At 46.9% G+C, this 24,091-nt stretch overlaps 2 protein-coding genes across 3 annotated transcripts in view; one reads left to right on the plus strand and one right to left on the minus strand.

Moving 5' to 3' along the window:
* The first annotated feature begins 4,087 nt into the window (after positions 1-4,087).
* Positions 4,088-11,361, plus strand: STAR (steroidogenic acute regulatory protein). Its single transcript, XM_038746234.1, has 7 exons — positions 4,088-4,170; positions 5,979-6,092; positions 6,549-6,676; positions 7,708-7,866; positions 8,226-8,410; positions 8,949-9,042; positions 9,887-11,361. Exons 1-7 carry the CDS (start codon positions 4,107-4,109, stop codon positions 10,001-10,003), a joined length of 861 nt encoding a protein of 286 aa, XP_038602162.1. The 5' UTR covers positions 4,088-4,106; the 3' UTR covers positions 10,004-11,361.
* Positions 11,362-12,891: 1,530 nt separating this feature from the next.
* ASH2L (ASH2 like, histone lysine methyltransferase complex subunit) overlaps positions 12,892-24,091 on the minus strand; it is a 29,992-nt gene continuing 18,792 nt past the window's right edge. The window contains exons 7-17 of one of the 2 annotated variants that reach the window (XM_038746528.1): positions 23,040-23,135; positions 22,665-22,740; positions 20,723-20,740; positions 19,094-19,187; positions 18,622-18,839; positions 17,028-17,195; positions 16,474-16,667; positions 14,898-14,990; positions 14,227-14,325; positions 13,764-13,823; positions 12,892-13,645 (exon numbers count right to left, since the gene is read on the minus strand). In XM_038746528.1, the coding sequence (XP_038602456.1) occupies positions 13,538-13,645; positions 13,764-13,823; positions 14,227-14,325; positions 14,898-14,990; positions 16,474-16,667; positions 17,028-17,195; positions 18,622-18,839; positions 19,094-19,187; positions 20,723-20,740; positions 22,665-22,740; positions 23,040-23,135 (1,224 nt within the window). In that variant the 3' untranslated portion in view covers positions 12,892-13,537. The remainder of the gene's footprint in view (positions 13,646-13,763; positions 13,824-14,226; positions 14,326-14,897; positions 14,991-16,473; positions 16,668-17,027; positions 17,196-18,621; positions 18,840-19,093; positions 19,188-20,722; positions 20,741-22,664; positions 22,741-23,039; positions 23,136-24,091) is intronic. The other variant, XM_038746529.1, reaches the window with a different exon arrangement.

Genomic DNA, 24,091 nt, shown 5'->3' on the forward strand with positions numbered 1-24,091 from the left:
CTCTGCCCATCCGCCAAGCTAGCTCTCTTCCTCCCTTCAAGGCCCTGATGAGAGCTCACCTCCTCCAGGAGGCCTTCCCAGACTGAGCCCCTTCCTTCCTCTCCCCCTCGTCCCCCTCTCCATCCCCCCATCTTACCTCCTTCCCTTCCCCACAGCACCTGTATATATGTTTGTACATATTTATTACTCTATTTTACTTGTACATATCTATTCTATTTATTTTATTTTGTTAGTATGTTTGGTTTTGTTCTCTGTCTCCCCCTTTTAGACTGTGAGCCCACTGTTGGGTAGGGACTGTCTCTATATGTTGCCAATTTGTACTTCCCAAGCGCTTAGTACAGTGCTCTGCACATAGTAAGCGCTCAATAAATACGATTGATGATGATGATGATGATAATTGCAGCCAGGTGTGGTCGACTGTGGTCATACTGACCAAGAGGCTCTTGCTGCTTTAAACTAGGAAGTCTCTGGGTTATAGGTTCCTCCAGGCTTCTGACAGAGCATCCCCTACGAACTAAGGTGGACAGCTGGAAAAATAGAGCCTCTTTAATCCCCTGGATTTGTCTCTCCTTTCATTCATGCATTCGATCATATTTATTGCACACTTACTCTGCACTGTACTAAGCGCTCTCCTCATGCCTTACCCCCATGTCCTCTCTCCTCTCAGCACAGTGCGGCTTGTAGCACCCTCCTCTCCATCATAAGAAAGCTTCCCTTCATCTCTAAACTGTTCCTGATTCAGTCACAGCTCCTCCTCGCCCTCACTGAAATCTGGCTCTCCCCAGACAACACCCTCTCCCCTGGTTCTCTTTCCCAAGGGCACCTCATCTTCTCCCGCTCTTCAAGACTCACTGGGAAAGGGGAAGAGTCAGCTTCCTTCTTGTTCTCCAATGCCACTTCTGCACCATCCCTTTCCTTCCCTTCCTTTGAAGTCTGTATCATCCGTCCTTGCCACCCACTCCAACTACTAGGTTGTCATCATTTACCACCCCACAGATCCTGCCCCCAACTTTCCGAACCATTTTGATCCCTTTCTCACATGCCTTCTCTTTCTCCACTGCCAACTCCTTGCCTATGCCTTCCCTCTGGCCTGAAACTCCCTCCCCCTTTATATCTAACGGACCACCACCCTCCCCACCTTCAAAACCCTTCTAAAATCACATTTCCTCCAAGAGGCTTCCCCTAATTTCCCCTACTCACATTCCCTTCTGCACTACCTACTCACTTGGATTTGTACCACCAATGCATTTGATATTTACCCCACTAGCTAGATTCTTCGTATCCATCCCTTTTCAGTCCCATAGCACTTAGGTACATATCCCTACACTCGGCCATCTCGCGGCTCCACCACTTGTCTGCTGTGTGACCTTGGGCAAGTCACTTCACTTCTGTGTCTCAGTCACCTCATTTGTAAAATGGGGATTTAGACCGTGAGCCCCATGTGGGACACGGACTGTGTCCAACATGATTACCACACGCTGGACTAGATACAAGCTAAAGTGCTTGGCACATAGTAAGCACTTAACAAATAACATAAAAAATGGCTGAGAGGTTGAGAAACGTTAGGATGACGTAGGGACTATTGGATTTAGCCAGAATGAGGTCATTAGTGACCTTAGAAAGAGCAATGTCTATGGAGTGGAGGGGAAGGAAACCACATTACATGAGAGAATTGGAGGAAAGGAAACAGGCAGCAAGTGTAAATAATTTGTTCGTGTCGTTTGGAAAGGAATGGTAGGAGGGAGATGGTCGATAACTGGAGGATGCCATGGGGTCAAGGGAGGGTTTTATGAGGATAGGGGATACATGGGCCTGTTTGAAGGCAGTAGGGAAGGAGTCTTTGGAGGGTGTGAGCAGTTGAAGATGGTGATCAGGGAGGGAAACCACTGCCTCTTTGAAGTTCAACCCAGAAACAGGAAGGGTGTGAGAAGAGCTGACCATTCATTCATTCGATTCATTCATTCAATTGTATTTATTGATCACTTACTGTGTGCAGAGGACTGTACTAAGCGCTTGGGAAAGCTCAATACAACAATAAAGAAAGAAAGTCCCTGCCCATAACAAGCTCTCAGTCTAGAGGGCCTTGGTCCCTTGGACTCCCATATTAACCCTTTTGAGAAGGAAATGAGACAGTTCTCCCTCTACTATTGGCTTACAGAAGCCCTGTGAATTTCCTTGAATTGGAAAGCAGTGTTGCCTAGTGGAAAGAGCATGAGCCTAGTAGTCAGAGGACCGGGGTTCAAATCCTGGCTCAGCCACTTGTCCGCTGTGTGACTTTGGGCAAGTCACTTCACTTCTCTGTGCCTCATCGATAAAATAGGGATTACATCCTCCTCCCTCCTAGACACTGAATTCCATGCAGAACAGGGACTATGTCCAACTTCATTACCTTGTTTCTACTCCAGTCCTTAGTACAGTGCCTGGTACAAAGTATTAACAAGTACTGTAAAAAAACAAACCCAAAACAAAACTGGCTCCAGCCCAAAGGGTACAACCCCATCTTTTGGAGCACAGGAGGGAAGGAATAGCGAAGGGATCAATCTGCCAAAGTTAGAGCTCTTTCTTTCACACACAGAGCACTCTAAAGTCACTGGCTGGCCCAGACACTAAGCAAAGCTTCAAGGGAACTCAGTCCATCAATCGTATTTGTTGAGCGCTTCCTACGTGCAGAATACTATACTAAGAGCTTGGGAGAGTATTACATAGCAAAATAACAGATATTCCCGGCCCACAGTGAGCTTATAGTCTAGAGAAGAAACAGACATTTATATAAATAAAATTACAAATAAGTTTGTAAGTGCTGTGGTACTGGGACGGGGGATGAATAAATACAATTCAGGGAGATGCAGAAGTGGGTAGGAGAAGGGGAAAGGAGGGCTTAGTCAGGAAAGGCCTCTTGGAGGAGAGAGGCCTTCAAAAAGGCTTTGAAGGTGGGGAGAGTAATTGTCTGTAGGATATGAAAAGACAGGGCATTCCAGGCCAGAGGCTGAGGTCGGCAGTGAGGTAGATGAGATGGAGGTTCAGTGAGAAGGTTAGAATTAAGAGGAATGAAGTGCGTGCGTTGGGTCGTGGTAGTAGAGTAGCAAGGTGTGGTAGTGGGGGACAAGGTGATTGAGTGCTTTAAAGCCAATGGTGAGGATTTCTGTTTGATGTGGAGGTTCTTGAGGAGTGGGGAATCATGTCCTGAACGTTTCTGTAGAAAAATGAACCTGGCAGTAGAGTGAGGGCAGGGAGGTCAGCAAGAAGGCTGATACAGTAATCACGGTGGGACAGGACAAGTGCTTGGACTAATATGGTGCAGTTTGGATGGAGAGGAAAGGGTGGATTTTAGTGACGTTGGGAAGGTTGAACCCACAGGATTTAGCGATGGATTGAATATGTGAGTTGAAGATGATGCCAAAGTTATGGGCTTGTGAGATGGGAAGGATGGTGGTGCCGTCCACAGTGACGGGAAAGTCAGGGGATGGACAAACACAGCTGGGAAGGTAAGGAGTTCTGTTTAAGACATGTAAAGTTTGAGGTGACAGTGGGACATCCAAGTAGAGATGTCTTGAGGGCAGGAGAAAATGCGAGACTACGGAGAGGGAGAGAGATCAGGACTGGAGATGTCGATTTGGCTATCATCCACAAAGAGGTGGAAGTGGAAGGCATATGAGTGAATCCAAGATAGAGGGTGTAGCTGGGTTGCCGGGGGTGGTGTCCAGTGGTGGAAGGGGGCTGAGTAGCTAAGGCTTAAAGAGCCAAGGAGCCTAGAGTTAAAACTTGCCTTCTCCACTGCACATTTGGGGAAGCCTCGTTCCTCTTGTTGCCTTGATCGCAGGCGCCTCTTCCTCCTCCTCCTCCTCTCTCCCCTGCTGGGCTCCCCCTGCAGCACCGCCGGTGACTCTGTGAGGCAATGCCTCTGTCCTTGCCCCATTCCTTGCCATAGTGAGTAATGGCCTTGTTATCACCCCATGATAGGGCAGCAGCCTTCAGCTGGGGAATTTAAGGGGCAGGTTGAAGAGAAGCCAGGCAGCAGTTGAAGGATCCAGCCACAGACCCCAAAGACCAGGAGGAGCAAGAGGAAAAGCACCGTCGGTAGACATCTCGGCGACTCCGGGGAAACGATGCTGTTGGCGACCTTTAAGCTGTGTGCTGGGATCTCCTATAGGCACTTGCACAATATGACAGGTGAGGAGGCCCTGGGGAGTGTGTGGAGCTTCGATCGTTTCCTGCAACTCCAGAATCCAGCCGCGCTCTCCCTACTTCTTGCTTTTCTCTCAAGTCTTTTTGCTTCTTCCTGTTCCAGCAGGGCCTGGGCAGGGCCTTCTTCTGGGAAGAGAGAAAGGAGCCCAAGTCTAATGGGTGTTCTCTGCAGCTACCTACTTGTCTGGGCTACTCTCCAGGTGCCCTTTTTTATGGTATGACAGGCTTGCTTTTTCCATGTGCCTCTTAGAATAGGCGAATAGGGGTGTCCTACAGCCACCACAGCAAAGAGGAAAATGTTTCATTCTCCTCTTCAGCTACATTGCCAGGAGCCCTCCCTGTCGAAATGTTGTGCAAGCATTTGGAGTCCCCCATCGGTTGATGCGTAGCTGATTGCAGCTATTCAGTTCAATAGATTTTCAGCATTTGTCCAGTTCTGGCAGAGCCCTCTGACGGAGCTACATCAGCTGAAAAGCACATCACTGAATAACAGCTTCCTCTGCTCCCTGCTTGTCCTCACAAGCCGTGGGAGTCACCTTAGCTTTTTTCATACAGGTTTGAACCTGCTGGTTGTCTCCCCTCCCGGGATCCCGGCCTCATGGGAGGGCTGTAAATTCAGTGGAGAGCCTCTACAACCACTCAAATAATGTGAACTAAGGCTGAAGGAATCTGGAAGTCCCTGAGCCCGGACCCTCACTCTAATACATTTGCAAGGAGCCTGTTATTAATAATTATCATGATTATGGTACTTGTTAAGCGCCTACTATGTGTCGAGCACTGTTCTAGGCGCCGAGGTAGATCCCAGGTAATCAGGATGGACAGAGTCCCTGTCCCACAAGGGGCTCACAGTCTTAATCCCCATTTTACAGTTGAGGTAACTGAGGCACTGAGAAGTTAAGTGACTTGCCCAAGGTCACACGGCAGACATGTGGTGGAGCCGGGATTAGAACCCAGGGCCTCTAACTCCCGGGTCCATGTTCTTTCCACTAAGCGATTGGTTAAGAGCTGATTATCAGTGCTGTACTAAGCGCTAGGGGTAGGTCCAAAATCTTCAGGTTGGACAGTCTCTGTTCTGTATGTCTAAGTAGGACTAAGTATGTCTAACTTGTACTTCCCCCGCGCTTAGTACAGTGCTCTGCACACAGTAAGCGCTCAATACGATTGAATGAATGAATGAGGGAGAAGAGGCACTGAATCTCCATTTTGCAGATGAGAGAACTGAGGCTCAGGGAAGTTCCTCTAGACTGTGAGCTCCTTCTAGACTGTAAACTCGCGGAGGGCTGGGACTGTGTCTACCAACTGTTATACTGTGGCCTCCCAAGCACTTAGTGTAGTGCTGTGCACACAGTAAGCGTTCAATACATATGATTGATTGATTAACCGACTTACCCAGGGTCACACAGCAAGCAAGTGGTGGGCAGACCAAGGGATTAGGACCCAAACCTCTGACTACCAGGGCCATGTTCTTTCTAATCCATTCCAGTGGTGGTTAAAACTCCCTCTCAAGATGTACAATTACCCTATTTTACCGATCTGCCAAATTGTGTTTTGCCTTGTCAGATGTATTAGCACCTGGCCACTATCAACAGTCAAAACATTGTTTAGGGCTGCGGGGGACGAGCAGCACTACTCTAGGGTTTTGGGATTATAAAATAAGGAAAAATTGCAACCTCTACCCTCAGTTCTTCCCTCTGAGGCCCTGTTCCCCTACCTAACCACCTGGCTCTCATTCACCCTTTCTTATTCTGTCTCCCCCAAACCCTCTCCTCCCTACCCTCTCTCTGTCCTCACAGGACTGAGGCAACAAGCATTAGTTGCCATCAGCCAGGAGCTGAATCGGAGAGTCTTTGGGGGTCCTGGGCCCAGCAAGTGGATCTCCCAAGTCCGGCGCCGGAGCTCCCTGTTCAGTAAGTGCCTACGGCCCAAAGCTGCCCAGCACAGAGAAAGCTTTCCAGGCAAGGACGGGGAGGAGGGGGAGAGGGGCAGAGCGACTTCTGGCCCTGAGAATGAGACGTTGGTTTTGGGGTTCTCCCCGCTCAGGTACAGCCTGAACCCTGGCTCCCATTCCTGCACAGTCTTGATACCGTTTTTTTAATACTATCAGCGTTTTGAGAATTGGCATCTCGGCACAGCAGCCCTTGAGAGCCGGTGCCATTGTGACAGTTGGCACTGTGCAGGCAAGCCCGGGGGTGGAGGGGGCTACCCACAGTCTTTAAAAGGTGATAGGATAGAGTATGTGCCTAGGAACAAGGGTGTGGGTTGGAGATGGGGGCCTATGAGAGCGGTCAGGGAGATCCAAGGTATCACAGAAACAACCGTCGAGCACACTGGAGAAACTCCAAGTTACATCTTGTTTCCACCAGGTTCCCGGCTGGAAGAGAACCTCGGCAGTGAACAGGACATGGCCTATTTAAAACAGGGAGAGGAGGCCTTGCAGAAGGCCTTGAGCATTCTCAGCAACCAGGATGGCTGGAAGAGTGAGACCCAACGGGTAGGGGATGTGAGGCTGGGAGTCCTCTGCTCCTTTCTTCCTGTCTCCATCCTTCCCCACCCATCCCCTTTAGAGCCCTATGAAACAGTTCTCGAAGGTTACTCCCATTCTCTAGGTGGTGAACCAAAGCCAAAAGAAGAAGTCACTTGACCAGTATTCTTCACTGGTGGCGGGTTACTTAATGCTTTCGATTCTGCCCTTTCCCTCCACCAGCCCAGTGAGCTTCTTCGGATGCCCAGGGTTAGGACTTCCAACACGGGGTGGCAATTTCGTTTGGAGCCAGAGTGGTAACCAAGAGGCTGGTCTTTTGAACTGTCAGGTTCCGTAACAAAATTAATCGGATGATTTGGGTAAGGTGAAGTTTCACTTAAATTACCTGAGTAGTTGCAGAACGACAGCCCTGGCCACTCCTGCCACTGTGGAGGTTGAGGTGGACTCTCACATGTTTGCTGATGAGTAGAAAGAGACACCTCATCATCTGGTGACTGAGAACTTGTCTTTTAAAGACACCAATGGCTCCTCACGAATGACTCCAGTCCTCCTCACCACTCTTCCTGGGAGGCAAGAAGGGGCATGAATGATTCTCCTACATTCTTTGGGGGATACCAGGGAAGTTGACTCAATAGATCAGAATCAGAAATAGCCCTAGGACTCTTTTTCCTTGTAAATAATAATAATAATAATGATGGTATTTGTTAAACGCTTACTATGTGCCAAACACTGTTCTAAGCGCTGGGGTAGATACAAAGTAATCAGGTTATCCCCTTTGGGGCTCACAGACTTAATCACAGACTTTTCCAGATGAGGTAACTGAGGCCCAGAGAAGTCAAGTGACTTGCCCACAAGTCACACAGCTGATAAGTGACGGAGTCGGGATTAGAAACATGACCTCTGACTCCCAAGCTCGTGCTCTTTCCACTGAGACACGCTGTTCTGGAGTGTCCCCCCTCAAGGCCCATCCTCCCAGCCTGGTTCTGAGTGCTCAGGGGAGGGCATGATCCTAGAGCGATTTCTATTTCCTCCCTCCGCAGAAGAATGGGGACAAAGTGCTGAGTAAGGTGCTCCCAGATGTGGGCAAGGTTTTCCGGCTAGAGGTGGTAGTGGATCAGCCCATGCAGATGCTCTACGAGGAACTGGTGGAGCGCATGGAGCAGATGGGCGACTGGAACCCCAATGTCAAAGAAATCAAGGTGAGAGGGGAATACGGAAGTGGGTTGGGGGTGTGTGTGTATATGTGTAAAAGTTTAAAAGGGGAAGAGTGAGGGCCAGAGATAGTTTCAGGGGAGTAGGTACCGCAAAGACACAGGAGTAGGTATAATCGTCATCAAGATGACTAGACTGTATGCTCGTTATGGGCAGTGAACATGTCTGCTAATTCTATTGTTCTCTCCCAAGCACTTAGTACAGCACTCTGCCCATAGTAAGCGCTCAGTAAATACCATTGATTGATTGATTGAGCGGTTACTGTGTGGAGAATATTGTAATAAGTGCTGGAAAGTGCCATCCAAAGAGTACTTGGGTTAACTTAATTTCCCTCTTGACTGGGCAGGTCCTGCAGAAGATTGGGAAAGACACAGTCATCACCCATGAAACAGCTGCTGAGACCCCAGGCAACATAGTGGGGCCTCGGGACTTTGTGAGCATCCGCTGTGCCAAACGCAGGGGCTCCACCTGCGTGCTGGCGGGCATGGCTACAAACTATGAGGAGATGCCGGAGCAGAAAGGTTATGTCAGGTAAGCTCTTTGTGGGCAGGTATCACGTCTACCAACGCTGTCGTGTTATTCTTTCCCAAGTGCTCTGCACACAGTGTCCTTGACTGATTTTTGACATCATCAGGCACCCCCTCTCCCTCACCCCCAGTTTTACCTAATAGGTTGTCATACACATTTGGGGGATGTTCGGGAAATGTTCCGGGAATTGACTCTGAAAAGCTCCCAGCTCTTCATCTACATCCTTCCTCTCAGCTGCCCTTCTCCCCTGTCAGGGATTCTTCTCCCTGCTCCCAAAGGTGTAAAGAGAGAGAGAGAACAAGACTGGTTCCAAAGCTGGAGCCACTGAGGGCACATTAGGATGAACAAGATTAAACTAGAACAGCATAGTATGCTTCGCAGTTAAAAAGCTGGGGAAATAAATACAAGGATTGGGTGGGGAAGTGGAAGGGGAACAGGTAAAGTTTCCTAGAGTGCTAAGAGAACAAAGTCATGATTTTTAGGACAAGCCACTAATGCTCTATAATTTCTTATGCTAATCCTGACTCTGGTCTCTTACCAGGGCTGAGCATGGACCTACTTGCATGGTGCTAAGGCCCCTGGCTGGAAATCCCTCTCAGACTCAGCTGACCTGGCTCCTCAGCATTGATCTCAAGGTAAGTCGGGTGTGAACCAAAGAAGTCCTTGAAGTTGCGTCTGCTGAATGGTGGGAGAGAAAGCAAGGCAGGGATGGATCCATTTCCAACGCCCACTATCCTAACTAGGTAGGTGGATCGGGCAACCCCAAGGATCTGTAAGATCAGCTTTTATTCCAGCTGGCAGTCTGTCTTCATCACCACCCTCCAAACTTCCAAGTAGCATGGCCTAGTGGAAAGGGAACAGAGAGAACAGGATTAGGAGGCAGGAGTCTTGGATTCTAATCCTGGCTCTGCCACTTGCTGGCTGTGTGGTCTCGGACAAGTCACTTGACTTCTGCGCCTGTTAATCAATCAATCAATCGTATTTACTGAGCGCTTACTGTGTGCAGAGAACTGTACTAAGCGCTTGGGAAGTACAAGTTGGCAACATATAGAGACAGTCCCTACCCAACAGTGGGCTCACAGCCTAGAAGAGCAGGCTGTTAACTCATTTGTAAAATGGGGATTAAATATCTGTCCTGCCTCCTCCTCAGAGATTGGGTCTGATCTGATTGCATTTTATCTATCTGGGTACTTGACACATAATAAACACTTATTACCACTATTATAAGTTCCTAGCTTAACATGCAACTTGTTAAAATGTCAGGGAGACAGGTAGAAATGCTCTTTAGCCTTTCCATCCAGGGAAGAGGATCCATGAGCACTTTTCATGAGTACAGTCAAAAGGGATTGACTCCAGGCCCTCAATAAAGAGGGAGAGCCCCCATTAATTGTAGAAGAGACTTCTCCAGAGCCACCTTCTGCTTCAGCTGGCAAGCATTATTAGGTGAGTTTGACTTCAGTCTGTTTTTTTTCTCCATAGGGATGGCTCCCAAAGAGCATCATTAACCAGGTCCTCTCCCAAACCCAGATGGACTTTGCCAACCACCTGCGTAAACGCCTGGCCGCTAGCCCTGCCTCCGCTGCTGTCAGCTGCTGAAGATCTTCTTGCTGCCTCTATTGGTCTCAAGAAATCCTCAACCTGCACCAGAATCAGCTAGGTCTTGCAGGTCTGCAGATTATCCCTAGCCTCACTGGCAGTAGGGACATAGAATAGGGCTTGGGCAGAGTCTGCTCAGGGTTTTCTTCCTCTACCTTTAGCATCAGTAAGAAGGATTCTTGGAAGGGTGGCATCTTCCCTCATCATCATTCTCCCTCATCTCCCTCTCTGGCCCCCCATTCAGGACAGGAAGAGCTCTACATATTTCCTAGGATGCAAGCCTTCTTGTAACGCCCTTCTCAGAAATCGTTAAATAGATTTTTTTTTTTAAGGGCCTGACTCTGTCATTTCTGAATGGGTGAAAAATGGAATGGTTGACTAGATATTCCCCACAGCTTCTTGCAGTGGGAGCCCTAACATAAATCCTTCTGTCTAGACCCTAACAGTAAAATCAAAACGGGGTATAAGGACTCAAAGCTCCTTGAGTCAATTGATTTAACCTACTCAGTATGAAAAGAATCCTTTGGGCTTCGACACAATCATTTAGACCATCACTGAAAAAAAGATAATCTGTTTTTTAAAAAAGACCAATCATTCCACTGGGTAACTCTGCGATCAACTAAAGGCAACCTGGACTGAGTTCTAAGTGAGAGATGATTGGGAGTAAGATACGTAATAAGCAAAGGTTTTATTTCCTTAAAAGGCAAAAGGGAAAGGAAATATACATGAAGAAACAGATTGGATTATTTTACTCTTCAGTAAGTTTTTAGAGGTAAGGAGAGAATCTGTCAACACGTATTCAAGATGTTTAGACACACTAGCTAAGTAAGAGCCCAAGGGCGCCCATTTTCCAAATCTCTGCCACCTAGCTAAATACACAATAAACTACTTCAGGGCTTCGGGGAATTTATGTGGAAACGTAAATTGGTATCAAAACCATTTAAACGTAGCACTGGGAACAAGTCTGTTGCTAACACCATTAGCACCAGAAGCTTTTCCACACTGATTCTGAGCACATGAATAGACATCAGCAGTAAACACTTGCAGTACAGTGTTTGAAAACAGGGCTTTGACTTATTTATTAAACAAATGTGTAGTAAGATGGAAGCCTGTATTTGACTCGTTTAAAGCTTTTTACAGCAGATGTACATTATTTATTTATTATAGCAAATCGTGCCAAAGAGTCATCTGACCCAGTCCCTGAAATGGATGAAATGCATCCTTTTTCACTTGTCTCACTATGGTTTTCATTGACAGAAATATCATCTACTTTCAGAATAGGAAAGGTTCCCTGTACTTTCCAAGTGCTTAGTACAGTGCTCTGCACACAGTAAGCACTCAATAAATACAACTGAATGAATGAATGAAAAGCAGCAATGCATTCTCTGTGCCCAGAGGAAAGGGAGAGCAGGGGATGGCTGGACCAGAACTAATATGAATGATTGGTGGGGTTGGGAAGGTGCAGAATAATGTCGAGCTGGACTGCTTTTCCCCAAACTCTATCACTTTTCATTGAAATCTGCTGAGATGTTTTAAGTTTGTGTACCCCTTACATTCAAATGAATAAAGCCAACTGTCAGAGGTGATCATCATGCCAAAACTTTTTCACACAGAACAGTCGACACCAGGATCTGTGTTCTGCGTTCTAGGCATAAGCTTAGTATAATTATCCAGAAGTCCTGAAGTTGGCAAAAAGAAAATACTGCCCCTACTGTCTTTGTTTCTCTCTGGGTTCCACCTCCTCTCTCTCACTACATCAATTCACGTCCTCCTAGACTGGGTTCGTCCTCAGTTTAAGGAGGATACCCACAGGGCAGGCCTGGTGATTTATCAGTTATGGCAAGAGCACCACCTCCAAAACACACCTGCTGTAAGCCACGGTAAGAGGAGGTGACATGGAGAGCATGAAGAATTGAAACATTTAGGAAAGACCCAAGCTCCATTTTAGACAAAAGTTCCAACCTCCTTTCCCCACTTGAGCAGCTAAGTTTTGAATTACACTGCCTTTTGTCTGTTTGGGGAGGGCCTGAACCAACACGTGCCTCAGAGTGGTCCCATGGCTCCTAAAACTCCCCGTTAGGTAACCTTTCTTCTGATCTTTAAACCAAAGGCAACCTTTAGACAGGACCTTTGAAGCGGCAGAGAGTTGAGCGTCATCTTGAGAATGAAATTTGTATTTTATTCAAAATAACTTCACTTAGTGGAAAAAGTCAAACTCAGAGTCTCTCCTGACACCACCCCAAATAGAGAAGCAGTGTGGCCTAGTGAAAAGAGCAGGGGCCCGGGAATCAGACCTTGGTTCTAATCCCAGATCCACCACTTGTCAGCTGTGTGACCTTGGACAAGTCACAGTTTCTCTGAGTCACGGTTTCTTCACCTGTAAAATGGGAATCAAATACCTTTTCTTCCTCCCCCTAAAATGGGAATCAAATACCTTTTCTTCCTCCCCCTTTAGACTGTGAGAGCCATATGACTTGGGGACTGGCATTGGATCTGCACATACTGTGTCTACCCCAAGGCTTGGCACAAAATAAACGCTTAAACATCACAGTTATTATTATTAGATTGTCTGTCTAGTTTTTGCAATTGAAGTTACTTCAGTTACAGAAATTCCTGAGAGTCAGAGTTGAAGATTTCCAAAAGGCGTGGTGGTTCCTGCCCTTAAGAGGATACTACGACTGCTGGCTGACTGTGCCATAAAAGAAAAAAGAAAAGAGTTGAGAGATATGCTAAAGAAAAGGTCCAATCTGAACCTCATCTTTGCTTCCCAATGGCCACCTCTCTCTCTCCTCAAAGCTCCCTGGGCTTCAGGATCTGAGATACACAGACAGGAAGGCTTCTGCCCCAAGGAATTTAGCCTGAAAGACAGCTCAAAAGCAGCACACAAACCACTTTAAAATTTTATTTTAAGATTTCTACTATATAAAAAAATTCAAAGCATGTATTCCATTCACAATTAGTTTCACACTCAGTTGTTTTGGTACTCTGAAGTTCCCTCCATATGAAAAGTACTATTTACAGTCATTAAAAAGGGAACAGTTGGGAGCGTACAATTGCTTGGTCATCACATTTGGCAGGAGCCACTGATTTCAGCTGCTCTGGGAAGTCTGGGGTGACCGACCCCTGAGAAATGAAATTCTGAAAGGGCAGTGTCAACATCCACATACAGAAAAACTGTTACTAGGGAAAGAAGCTGCACGGATAATGACACCTCACTCCAGGGGAACCGCTTTATAGAAGTATTACTGGCCTACAGAAGTACTAACAGCCTGGAGGGCAGGGCAACCACGGGGAGGACTCACTGGCTTGTGAAGAACTGGTGTCTTCGTAGTGTGGCACATCAAAGAGCAACCTCATGGATACACAGAAGGCAGAGACCTTACTGCCCTTTTACCCAGCACTTGTTAAAGTAGGTGCCATTCTGTGCCATCCCTTCAGGGAGAAGCATACAGGAGACTGTAAAAAAAGGAAGATCAAATACAACAAACCCGGCTTTATTCCCAGGAAGTCCCTGCCTGAAAAAGGGAGATAGGGCTATGGCTCCCACGGGGGACTCCGTCTCCCATCCACTTCTGTTTCTACATGATACAAGACATCGGCCAATGTGTGCTCCACTACAGCGCCCCAGCCCATGTCACTCATCTGCAGGCAAAAAAGACAAAACACAGGAAATGAGCAATTTCAACAGCATGCCGAAGTAAGGGGCGGGTGGGGGCAAGGAAGAAGAGCGTAGGCGATGGTTTTCTGAACTGGTACTCACAGGACGGTAAGTGATCTCCCTTGGCGGATACTTAAAGCAGGGCCCAAAGTTGATGGAAACCTAGAAAAGAGGAAATCTGAATAATAATAATAATAGTAATGGTATTTGTTAAGCGCTTACTATGTGCCAAGCACTGTTCGACGCACTGGGTATGACAGGAAGTGAGATGACTTGACTTTTGTTAAACTCGGTCCTGCTAACAAAGACTGCTGAGAACGAGCCACACGACCCCAAGATAATGTCCCTAAAAATCCCTCGGACTTTATTCTTGACCCAAATAGTAAGGGACGAGCAACACTAGTAACACACAGGCTAGAGACTTCGGAATCCATCAAGGGTTCACAACCACTTGATCTTCAGACTTATTCTAGTCTCCCCCCTGGATTCTGACCCACAACCAAGTATTCAGTTCTTCTCCTCAAAGGTCCTGGAAATTAAGACCAGTCTGGGAAATTATACATACAGTGCAGCTCTTGTACAGGGAGATAGCAGGAAAATAAACTCCTTCGAAGATTTCCTTGTAGGCCACTCCTTGGCTAATGCCATTTTTGTAGAATATTATCTGGAAGATGGAAAATCATGTGTTTTAGGAGACCATCATACATATCATCAATCAGACCTTTCTCTACGATGAGTAACATTAACTGGGGTACTTGTTTAGCGCTTACTATGTACCAACCTGTACTAAGAGCTAGGGTGTATCTAAGATAATCAGGTCCCACGTGGGGCTCACAGTCTAATTAGGAGGGACAACAGGTATGGAATTCCCACTTTACAGATGAGGGAACTGAGGCCCCAAGAAGTGAGGTGACTTGCCCAAGGTCACACAACAGGTAAGTGGCAGAGCCGGCATTAGAACTCAGGTCCTCTGACCCTGAGGTCCATGATTTTTCCACTACGCCATGCTGCTTTCCTACAAGAAAGATATCTGGAATGCATCCTAAAATCTCTTGGTGGAACAAAGACTCTTCTGGCTAAAATGCTCCACCAAATAGACTTCTACATTTTCCTGTGTCTCCAAACTCTGCCCTCTCTGGAGAAATTAAGACTCCGGAACTCCATCCCTTACTCTAGAAGGAACTCTGCCATCTTCTTTACACAACCCCTCCCGACCAAGCAATAAGTGGAACTCACTTGGCTTTTGGGAGTTTGCTTTAGGCTCTTTTCTGCTTTATCCACAAAGTCCTTTTCCTCAAAATACAAGTAACTCTTGAACTTTATCAAAGCCTACGAAGCCACAAGAGAGAGAAAACATTATCTCATAAAGCGTCAAGTAACACAGTATACGGAGCCCTGTAAAGCAGCACACAAAGCAAATTCAATAGGACCAGACCCTAGGAGCTTTTAAGATTGAAAAAAATCTGAGGGGAACATACACGTAGGAGACCTAGTCTAACACGTAGAGATAAAACACACAGGCACATAATGCACAACAAAAATAGTTTATATTCTGTTGAACCTTTATCATGTGTGACAAAAGAACAGCCTATTTTGAGATAGGGACAGCTGGATATCAACCCCTCACTTTCTCACTTAGGGAAGGAGCACAGAAAAAATGAGGTACATAGAATCTCAACCTCTAGACGGTAAAGCTCCTTGTGGGCTTGGAACATGCCTAGCAACTCTGTTATACTATACTCTCCCAGCACTTACTACAATGCTCTGCACAGTAAGCACTCAATACGTAAGACTGATTAACCCAACAAGAAGATACCCAGCTTGAAATAGGCTGGCATATCACAATGGCACTGGTCCCCAGCCTCCCCCTCCCATTTTCTTTAATGGGCATGTGCCTAGAGGATCCTATTTTCCCTCCACTCACCTAGCCTTCCCTACTGATGGTCTGGATAACCTGGACCCTAGACCTATATCACCGCAAAAGGGAAGTGGGTACGTTCCGGCTTCAGACAACTAATCCCAAAAAGCCTTCTAGCATCTGGAAATTCATTTTTGCTACCCCACTTTATAAGACATCCTGACAAAGTGTCTTTTGGGAGCAAAACCAATTCTTGTTTGGAAAAAAAAAACAAACCCACAAACACTCTCTTTTCAATGGAAAACAAAGTCAATTACAACAAATTCTTTTTTTTCCCCAGACTGACTGAAAGCCAGCTGTCGGAAGCTGTTCGGGCAGGTTGTTACTTTTTTTTTTTTCTTTCACGGTACTTGTTAGACATTTACTATGAGCCGGGCACTGTACTAAGCGCTGGGATGGATACAACCTAATTAGGTTGGACAAATCCCAGTCCCAGGCGGGGCTCACGGTCTTAATCCCCATTTTACAGATGAGGGAACTGAAGCCCAGAGAATCAATCAATCGTATTTATTGAGCGCTTACTGTGTGCAGAGCACTGTACTAAGCGCTTAGTACAGCGCTTAGAGAAGTGAAGTGACTTGCCCAAGGTCACAGGCAGACAAACGGCAGAGCCAGGATTAGAACCCAGGTCCTTCTGTCTCCCAGGCCTATGCTCTATCGACTAGGCCATGCTGCTTCTTTGCATCCTTCTCCTCGTGTCCTGACAGGCTAGGATATAATAATAATGGCATTTGTTAAGCGCTTACTTCTGCTCAATGAGAATCTGCTCAACTATGTGCTTCCCCTCTCATCCCACTGCCAGTTTCTCTTACTAATGCCCTGAAGCCCTCCTGGTGGCAGTTGGAATCAGGGCTGGAAAGACCCCAACTGCTACCAGGCAGAGAACAAGCTCACCTTATCCTTATAGGTGTCAGGCAGGGATTTAGCCGTCTCTGTTTCTTCGGGAAGGGAGATGTAAAACCCCAGGACATCTCCCTGCCCATAGCCAGAGGAGTAGCGCTTGCCGATGGACTGGTGGAACTTGGTTCCCTTCTTGCTCCGCCAAGAGTAACTGAACTTGTCATAACCCAGGGGGGCTTGGAGGTTTCCTGCCCCAACACAGAAAATACCAGAGTTAAGTCACCCCCCGTTCCCAGCAGGCTTGGGTTCTCTTCTTGGTTCCTTCTCATTTTGAAATGACTTGAATTTTCGTAAACCCTTCCAAAAGTCTTTGCGAGCAGGAACAAATTCATGAATTCCCAAGACGTTTATGTAACAGCATTTATATCGGCAGCTGGGAAAGAAGTGGGGTGGCTGGAAGAACACTGGACCGAAAAATTGTATCTGGTACCGCCACGCCTGAACTTCCTCTTCACAGCTCTACGAGCACCGAGAGGTCCTCTAGCTCATCTGGGCAATCCTTCCTGCCACTTGCAGGACCTATCCATTCCTCATTGTCCCTTGCTTACCTAGGGGCTGGGACCAACCCAGTCTAGCAGCGGTGTCCGGAGGCATCTCGTCCACCGAGATTTCAAAGTACCAGGCACCCTTGCGCACCCCATGTGAGGCCCGCACCATAGAATAGCCCTTCTCTCCGATTACAGTCAGCCGGTCGTCGGAAATCTTGAGCTGGGGAGCTGAAATTATGAAGGACACAAAAACAGACGCCTCACTGATTTACTCTCTTACTGACCAAAGCTTGATTGGTTGGGGGTGGGAGAATGGGAACCATATAAACGAGAGGAGGCACTGGGGTAGGCTTTAGATTAAGGAATTGCAAAGCCAGCAAGACAACCGACAGCAACATTAGGCAATTTAAATCCCTTCAATCCAATGCCCATAAGGACTCAACAAGCAATAGGTGGTGGCTATCATTCTCCCTACCTTTGTACCATGCTGGATTTCAAAACAACTGCAATTAGGGTTCAGTGTCGCCTTCCCTTACTGCACCTCAGAATCTTGATGAAACAGGCCGATTTCTATTCAGGGATTTAAAAAAAACCTCTTGGGTCTAGACTTTTAAATAGACCAGGCAGGCAAAGTGATGCTTTCACTTAGTACAGAGGAACACCACTAACAAACACTACCGGATTGAGTTAAACTCACTCTGATTCTTGTGGGATGCGTCAGGTGCCTCTCACTTCCAAGTGATAGTGTTATTTCCTATCAGGCCATAATGAGGGCAAAGCACCAGATAAAAGCCCTGCTTATACTCAGACTGGCCGTGTTTTTTCAAAACCAAGGTCGGCAGAAAATTGCAGCCAATACTGGCAGGTGATTGGACTCCCACTTGCCTCCTTGGGATGCCAGGTTTCTCTCTGAATCCTGTTAGTGGTTTCAGAGTGGGCAGGGACATGGCTGGTTCGGGGATTTCCCGACGGGCGGGGGAAATTCTAAGGTCCCTCCCATTCTGCTGCTCCAGAGCACCAATTATTTCAGGTAGGAAGGCTGACGGTTGCTCGGCCTACTGGAACCCTTGGTGGGAAGGCTTAAAACCAACCCAGTCCCCTGGGAGGGTGAATTCTGCACAGAGACAGTAGCTCATCTTCCAGTGGACGCTCCCAAGACAACCATCACCCAAAAACAATTTCACTGGAGCCACTATAGGACCAAAACAAATCCCCACGGCAATTCTGGGATACCTCAAAGTCCCCAGATGATCTGAGGTTGTAGGGCATCAATCACATCCTCTGAACTTTCAGCACTGTCGTCATGGTGTGTTACTACGCGTCTCATACCAAGGGCAAGCCATCAGGTGGTGACAAGGAATCGGGTGGGGGTGATCTATGATGATGACGATGGAGTCTCCCGACAGGAGTGATGGACAAGCTCTGGTCCTGAGGCTTCAGGACCAAGAACCTGGGCAGAGGGACTGATTCTAGTGCTAGTGGCTTGTGTGCCTATATTCACATGTTAGCCGGCTACAAGCAGAACCGAATGTGGGACTCAGATCTCCGGACTCACAGGGTGTGCTCTCTCCCCTGGACCATCAGCGGGGCTAACCGCTCTGTACTGAATGTTTCTAAAGCTTTTCACCTGGCACCACAGTAGAACCGTACGTACCACGGTCATGCAGCGCGAGCAGGACCCGTTCATAAAGGCAAGCTCTGTAGAGGTCTCCAGGAATGGGCTTTCCGGCCCAGCAGTCCAGCTCTAGTTTCTCAGGGTCAGGAGCGTGGGGATCGGGCTCGGCCAGAATATAGCGATAGCCATCTTTGTTGAAGGGGTGCTCCAGAGGGTAGCCGTGAGGGGGGAGGCGCTGGGCAGAAAACAAGGGATCACTGTGGAGGAGAAAAATACCAAAGGCTAGTGGCCACTCGGGCTCAAGCGTCCCCCACACTGAATTAAATTTTCCTACGTCTCTTTGACCTTTTCACTCGGAAGCACACTTTCAAACTTCACATCCACTTTCATTCTTTAAACACATCATCCTGCCCTATACAAGCAAACGGGACAAAAGGAAGACGCTTACTGGGAGGAGAGCAGAGGGCCACCACTGCCAGAGGATCCCTAGGACCGTGGCGTTTCTGTTTACCTTCGGGCTTTCTTGGTGGTGCCAGTCGTCCCTCCATCCTGCTGTTTGCGCTTGGCCCCTCTTCCTTTCCCACTGCTTCCTGCCGCAATTCCCCCTTTGGAAAGAGACAAGAACCCCTGTCAATTAACTGCGACAAAAAAAATAAAGTGTGGGGTCAGAAACTCCATGGAGGACAGAGACTGAAATGTGATTGTGTTGAGCAATGGGCCACTTTCTCATAAACGTAACGGAATTGACTTTACTTCACAGCTGAAGAAATTGGGGAAGTGCTTCCAATGGGCCAAAATTAGGAATTTCAGTTATGGAAATAAAACCGACAACTCAACAGTCCAAGTGCGTGTTTAACACACTGTCTGTAGTCTTTCATTTCCCCGTAAAACACTGCTACTGGTACCTTTCAGCTGAGCACCAGACACACAGAAGCAAATTTTATTCATGGAGATTCCAAACACCCACAGCTACAAAGATCTCAAACAACTGGACAGAAGTTTTCACCCAAATCAGAACAAACACCTACATAGAGACCGTCCTCATTATAAGCAGACGTTCACTTGCCTTAACTGCACGTTACACTCCAAAAACATATTAGGCACAATACCTGCTGAAGCAATAAGCACTTAATTTTAAAATCTAACATACACAACAAAATGCACCAGACAAAAAACAAAAGCACTAAAAGGTGTTTCTCTCCAGTGCTGCTAAGCAAATTTCCAAGTGATAGCTGCTGAGAGGACAGGAAGTGTGTCACTTCTCACAATGAAAACTAAAGGCCTAAATTTTAGCAGGCCCCTTGTTGCTCAAGGCAAACGCAATCTGAACTTCAGTTATTTAAAGATCATGGCCAGACATTTAATTCAAGTTAGTCTGAATCTGCCACGCGAAAAAAGGGGGCATTAGTGTGAGGCTATATTTTATACCCAAAATAATATATCTCCACATTAAAATAAGCCATAATTTTTTTTTTTTGGGGGGGGGGAATCTTAGAAATATAGTAACCTGAAATCAATTCATCTCTGCCTCTCACTCAAGTGAAGTTCATTTTTGAGAATTTCACTGAACTGCAGGAAAACACCTTTATTTACCAGTTGCATAAAGTACTGACTCTAAAAGTGAAGCAAGCTAGGAACTATCAGCATACCTGTGGCAGTGAAAAGGTACAAGACCCCTGAGAAGGATATCATATTCTGCACAAAACAGGACCAGATTCTACACAGTATCTCCTTCTCTGAACTCCACAGAAGCCAGCTGGGCTCCCTCAGGGCTAACTTTCAAAGGTAACCTGACTCCATCATTTTTAAAGTTCAAGTTAGACTCTCCTGGAGCTTTCAGCGTGATTCATGGGACGTTCTCAATTGCAATTGCCTTTAATTAGTGAGATTTTGCAGCTACTGTACCATAGAAACAAATTCCATTAAGAACGGCTACTGGTCATGCTTGGCAGAATATGATAATGTGAAAGTATCGAATTACTAACACTGCTAGATTTTTTTTAGTTTCATAGTATTACAATCAATTCTCAGAGACTTTTAGATTTTCTGAATTAATTTGAGCTTCTAGGACAACTGAGCAAAAGCACTTTCCAAACCACACGATACTTAAGTCTGAGAGGCTGAAAGGTAAAGTATTCACCTCCAAAAGAGGCTCCACCTGTAAGGACAGAAGTGGCACCATGTGTACGTCAAATTTGAATAACCACAAGGAGAAAAGAAAAATCAAGGTAATAAATAGAAAATTTCAAGATCAATATAAACCTAAAAATGATGAAAAGCGGTTAGATATTTCAAACACCATCACCATCCTACTCTGACAACCTCTTTATGTCCCCAGGCTCTTTAATAAATAATGTAAATCTAGTGGCGGGGGAGAAGACGGACGTGAGGATCACTGCGTAAACGTTCAGTTCGACAGAACTTCTAAATTCAAAATCTCGAAGCATGGAAAATCTGAAGACAGGGTTGGACACATTTCTCATTGACATGGAAGAAGAAAAGGTGGACGTTAAAATGGAAAAGAGCGGCAGTTGATAAGGTATAGCTAGGAGTTCACAACAAAACATAAAAACAGGTTGCGTCTTAAATCGTCAGCGGTTGGTTCGGCACTAAATCCACCTCATGCCGGGCTGCCCTCTGAATTCAAGCGAGGCAAATACCCAGACATGCTACTGTCACCTAACATTCTAGCTTATACAACTTTAACATTAGAATGAACTAGCAGGAATACTCTGGCTGAGCCCAAGTGCTCCTCTGCCCTTGACCCTGCCGCTCTTCCCTGTCACCGTCCTCTCTTGCCCCTGCTCCCTCCCCAGGGCCTGGCCCTACCACTACCTCTCTTTCATTCATTCAATCGTATTTACTGAGCGCTTATTGTGTGCACAGCACTATACTAAGCACTTGTTCTTGCACATCAGACATCCTGGGCACTCCAGACTCCCAGCGCTCTTCGCCTCTCCCGCACTGTTTTCTTCTTCTTCCCCCTCCTCCTTCTCTCTGCTACAAGTCTTCCTCCTTCACCTTCTGTGGCCCAGCCCCCCTGACAAAGTCAACTGGGTTGCCACCTGGGAGTATCTGTGGGGTGACAACACTTGCAACGCATCCCAGTCACTGATAAACCTGAAGGGCCGGGGCTCAAGGGCCCGCCGTCTGATCCGGGCCCAGCCTCGCCCACGGCTGCAGCACATCGGGGCGTTAGGGGCCTCATTTCTTGCCCAGGCAGGGTCTGAGTCACATGTGGTTGGTGCCCTCTTGAGATGAGGGCTCCGGGGTCTGCCATCGCTGCCCAGACCAATATCCCACAGTGCCTCACATCACCACATGCCGGAAGTCAACCATTTTAATTAGTTACGTGGCCTGAAGCACAGCAGAGTCCTCAAACTCTCCCCATCCAAAAACTGCTTATTAACTTGTCATTGATGCCTTGGTGTGAATCCTGGTTTGTTATTTATTGCCACCCATTGTTACACTCACCCCCACCACCAAAGCCTTATTGAAGGCCCATCTCCTCCAAGAAGCCTTACCTAAGCACTCTTTTCCTTCTCTTTAACCCCCTTCTGCCACACCCTAGCCCCATAGCACTTACGTACATATGTGTAATTTATTTATTTAAATTAGTGGCTGTCTCCCCCCTAGACTGTAAGCTCGTTGCGAGCAGGGAATGCTCCTGTTACATTGTACTCTTTTAGACTGTGAGCCCACTGTTGGGTAGGGACTGTCTCTATATGTTGCCAACTTGTACTTCCCAAGCGCTTAGTACAGTGCTCTGCACACAGTAAGTGCTCAATAAATACGATTGATGATTGTACTCTCTCAGGTGCTGAGTACAGTGCTCTGAACACAGGAAGTGCTCAAAAAATACAACTGACTCCCCTGCAACCCTAAATAGATTCTGAGCCCTGAATGGGACAGGGACTGTGCCTGATCTGATAATATTGTATCTACCTCAGCATTAAGTGCAGGGCTTTGAGGGTGGGAAGTGCATGGAAGTGTTTGATGGCCTACTTGACTGCGAGGTTTTCTAAAAAAAAGTACAATGAGATCTTGCAAATATTCTTGCGATACAATGTTTGAAAACTTACCGTTCATGTTTCCACTAGTAGAAACAGCACTGCTTTGCTTCTGGTTATCATAGGCTGGACCGATATTACCAAGGTCCTGAAAAGAATGCAGTGGTTTCAAAAATAACAGAGTGAAGCACTTTATCAAAACAAGAGAAGCATACTGCTGGGAAGAAAAATAAAATCTCAAGGTGGCCGGATATTCAAGGATAGGCTACGGGAAACATTTCAAAAGCACTGGAATTGGCAGTTTTGAGGAAGTGTGAAATTTGAAGAGCACCAAAGAGGTTAGAAAGTGAATTTTAGTTCACAGTTTCCTCAAGATGTAGCCACCTGATGTAGCCAGAGAGCACAATATGCCTTTTAAGAAAGAGAGTACAAACTAGAATAGTGCACCTGGTCCAAAAGCCCAAACTTTGGGTAATCCTCCTCTGGGTCTTTGCTCCCGGGGTCTGGGTGCTCCTTCACCAAGAATACATCTCTCTCCTTACTCTGCAAAGGAGGTCACTTTTAAGTTAAAACAAATCATGCTACAAAATCAAAATTTACCACCAATACCTGAGTAAACTGTGCTTTTCATTTTTACATCTCAAGTGAACGATCTCAAGAATGCATTCTTCACCTCGTGAAGAACCATCTTTCAAATGCCTGGGGCAGGAGTGGGCAAACGTTTTGGACTGAGTCACATCTGGGTCCTGTGTGGCAGGAAGCTCGGGCTACCCCTCCCTTTCACTTGCTCTTCGTTCCTGCAAGAAGTGGACTTCCGCGCTGCAATGGCTCGTGGAGCTGAACAGGAGGAGTCTAGAGGAGCATTGTGGGCTAGTAGAAAGGGCATGGGTCTGGGAATTAGAGGGCCTGGGTTCTTAATCCCGCCTCTACCACTGGCCTGCTGTCTGGTCTTGGGGAAGTCACTCACCTTCTTGTTACCAGCTTCCTGATCTGTAAAATTTCCCAAGTGCTTGTACTTCCCAAGCGCTTAGTACAGTGCTCTGCACACAGTAAGCGCTCAATACATACGATTGATGATGATGATGATAAAAATGGGGATTCAATATCTGATCTCCCACCTAGACTGTGAGCCCCACGTAGGACAGGGATTGTGTCCGATCTGCTACACTTATATCTACACCCAATAAGTGCCTAATACCATAATTATCATTTATGCCAAGGCCCCACTTTTCAGATGACCTACAGGGTGGATTATGAGTTCTGTGAGCCAGATAGGGCCCCCAGGCCATAATCTGCCTATCCTTGGTCTCAATATATATGAGGTCTCTGCCAAAGGGCGGCCCAAACCTCGGGATAGCGTGAATGGGTTGGAGCTGGGAGTAGGGGAGTGACTGCAGGGGCTGTGCCAGCAGAGGTTCAGGAATGTGTGTGGGGGTGGGCATAGTGGGCCCAGCAGAAGTCCTGAAAACAGTTGGCAAACAGGGGTGCCAACATGGTAG

The sequence above is a fragment of the Tachyglossus aculeatus genome, chromosome 5 (assembly GCF_015852505.1).
Source record: "Tachyglossus aculeatus isolate mTacAcu1 chromosome 5, mTacAcu1.pri, whole genome shotgun sequence".
Taxonomy (NCBI): Eukaryota; Metazoa; Chordata; class Mammalia; order Monotremata; family Tachyglossidae; genus Tachyglossus; species Tachyglossus aculeatus.

Excerpts from the sequence above, each read along its gene's own strand:
- STAR (XM_038746234.1), top strand. The coding sequence starts at position 4,107 with ATGCTGTTGGCGACCTTTAAGCTGTGTGCTGGGATCTCCTATAGGCAC. Across the intron at positions 4,171-5,978 it reads GCACTTGCACAATATGACAG|GACTGAGGCAACAAGCATTA; the intron begins GTGAGGAGGCCC and ends CTGTCCTCACAG. Across the intron at positions 8,411-8,948 it reads GAGCAGAAAGGTTATGTCAG|GGCTGAGCATGGACCTACTT; the intron begins GTAAGCTCTTTG and ends GTCTCTTACCAG.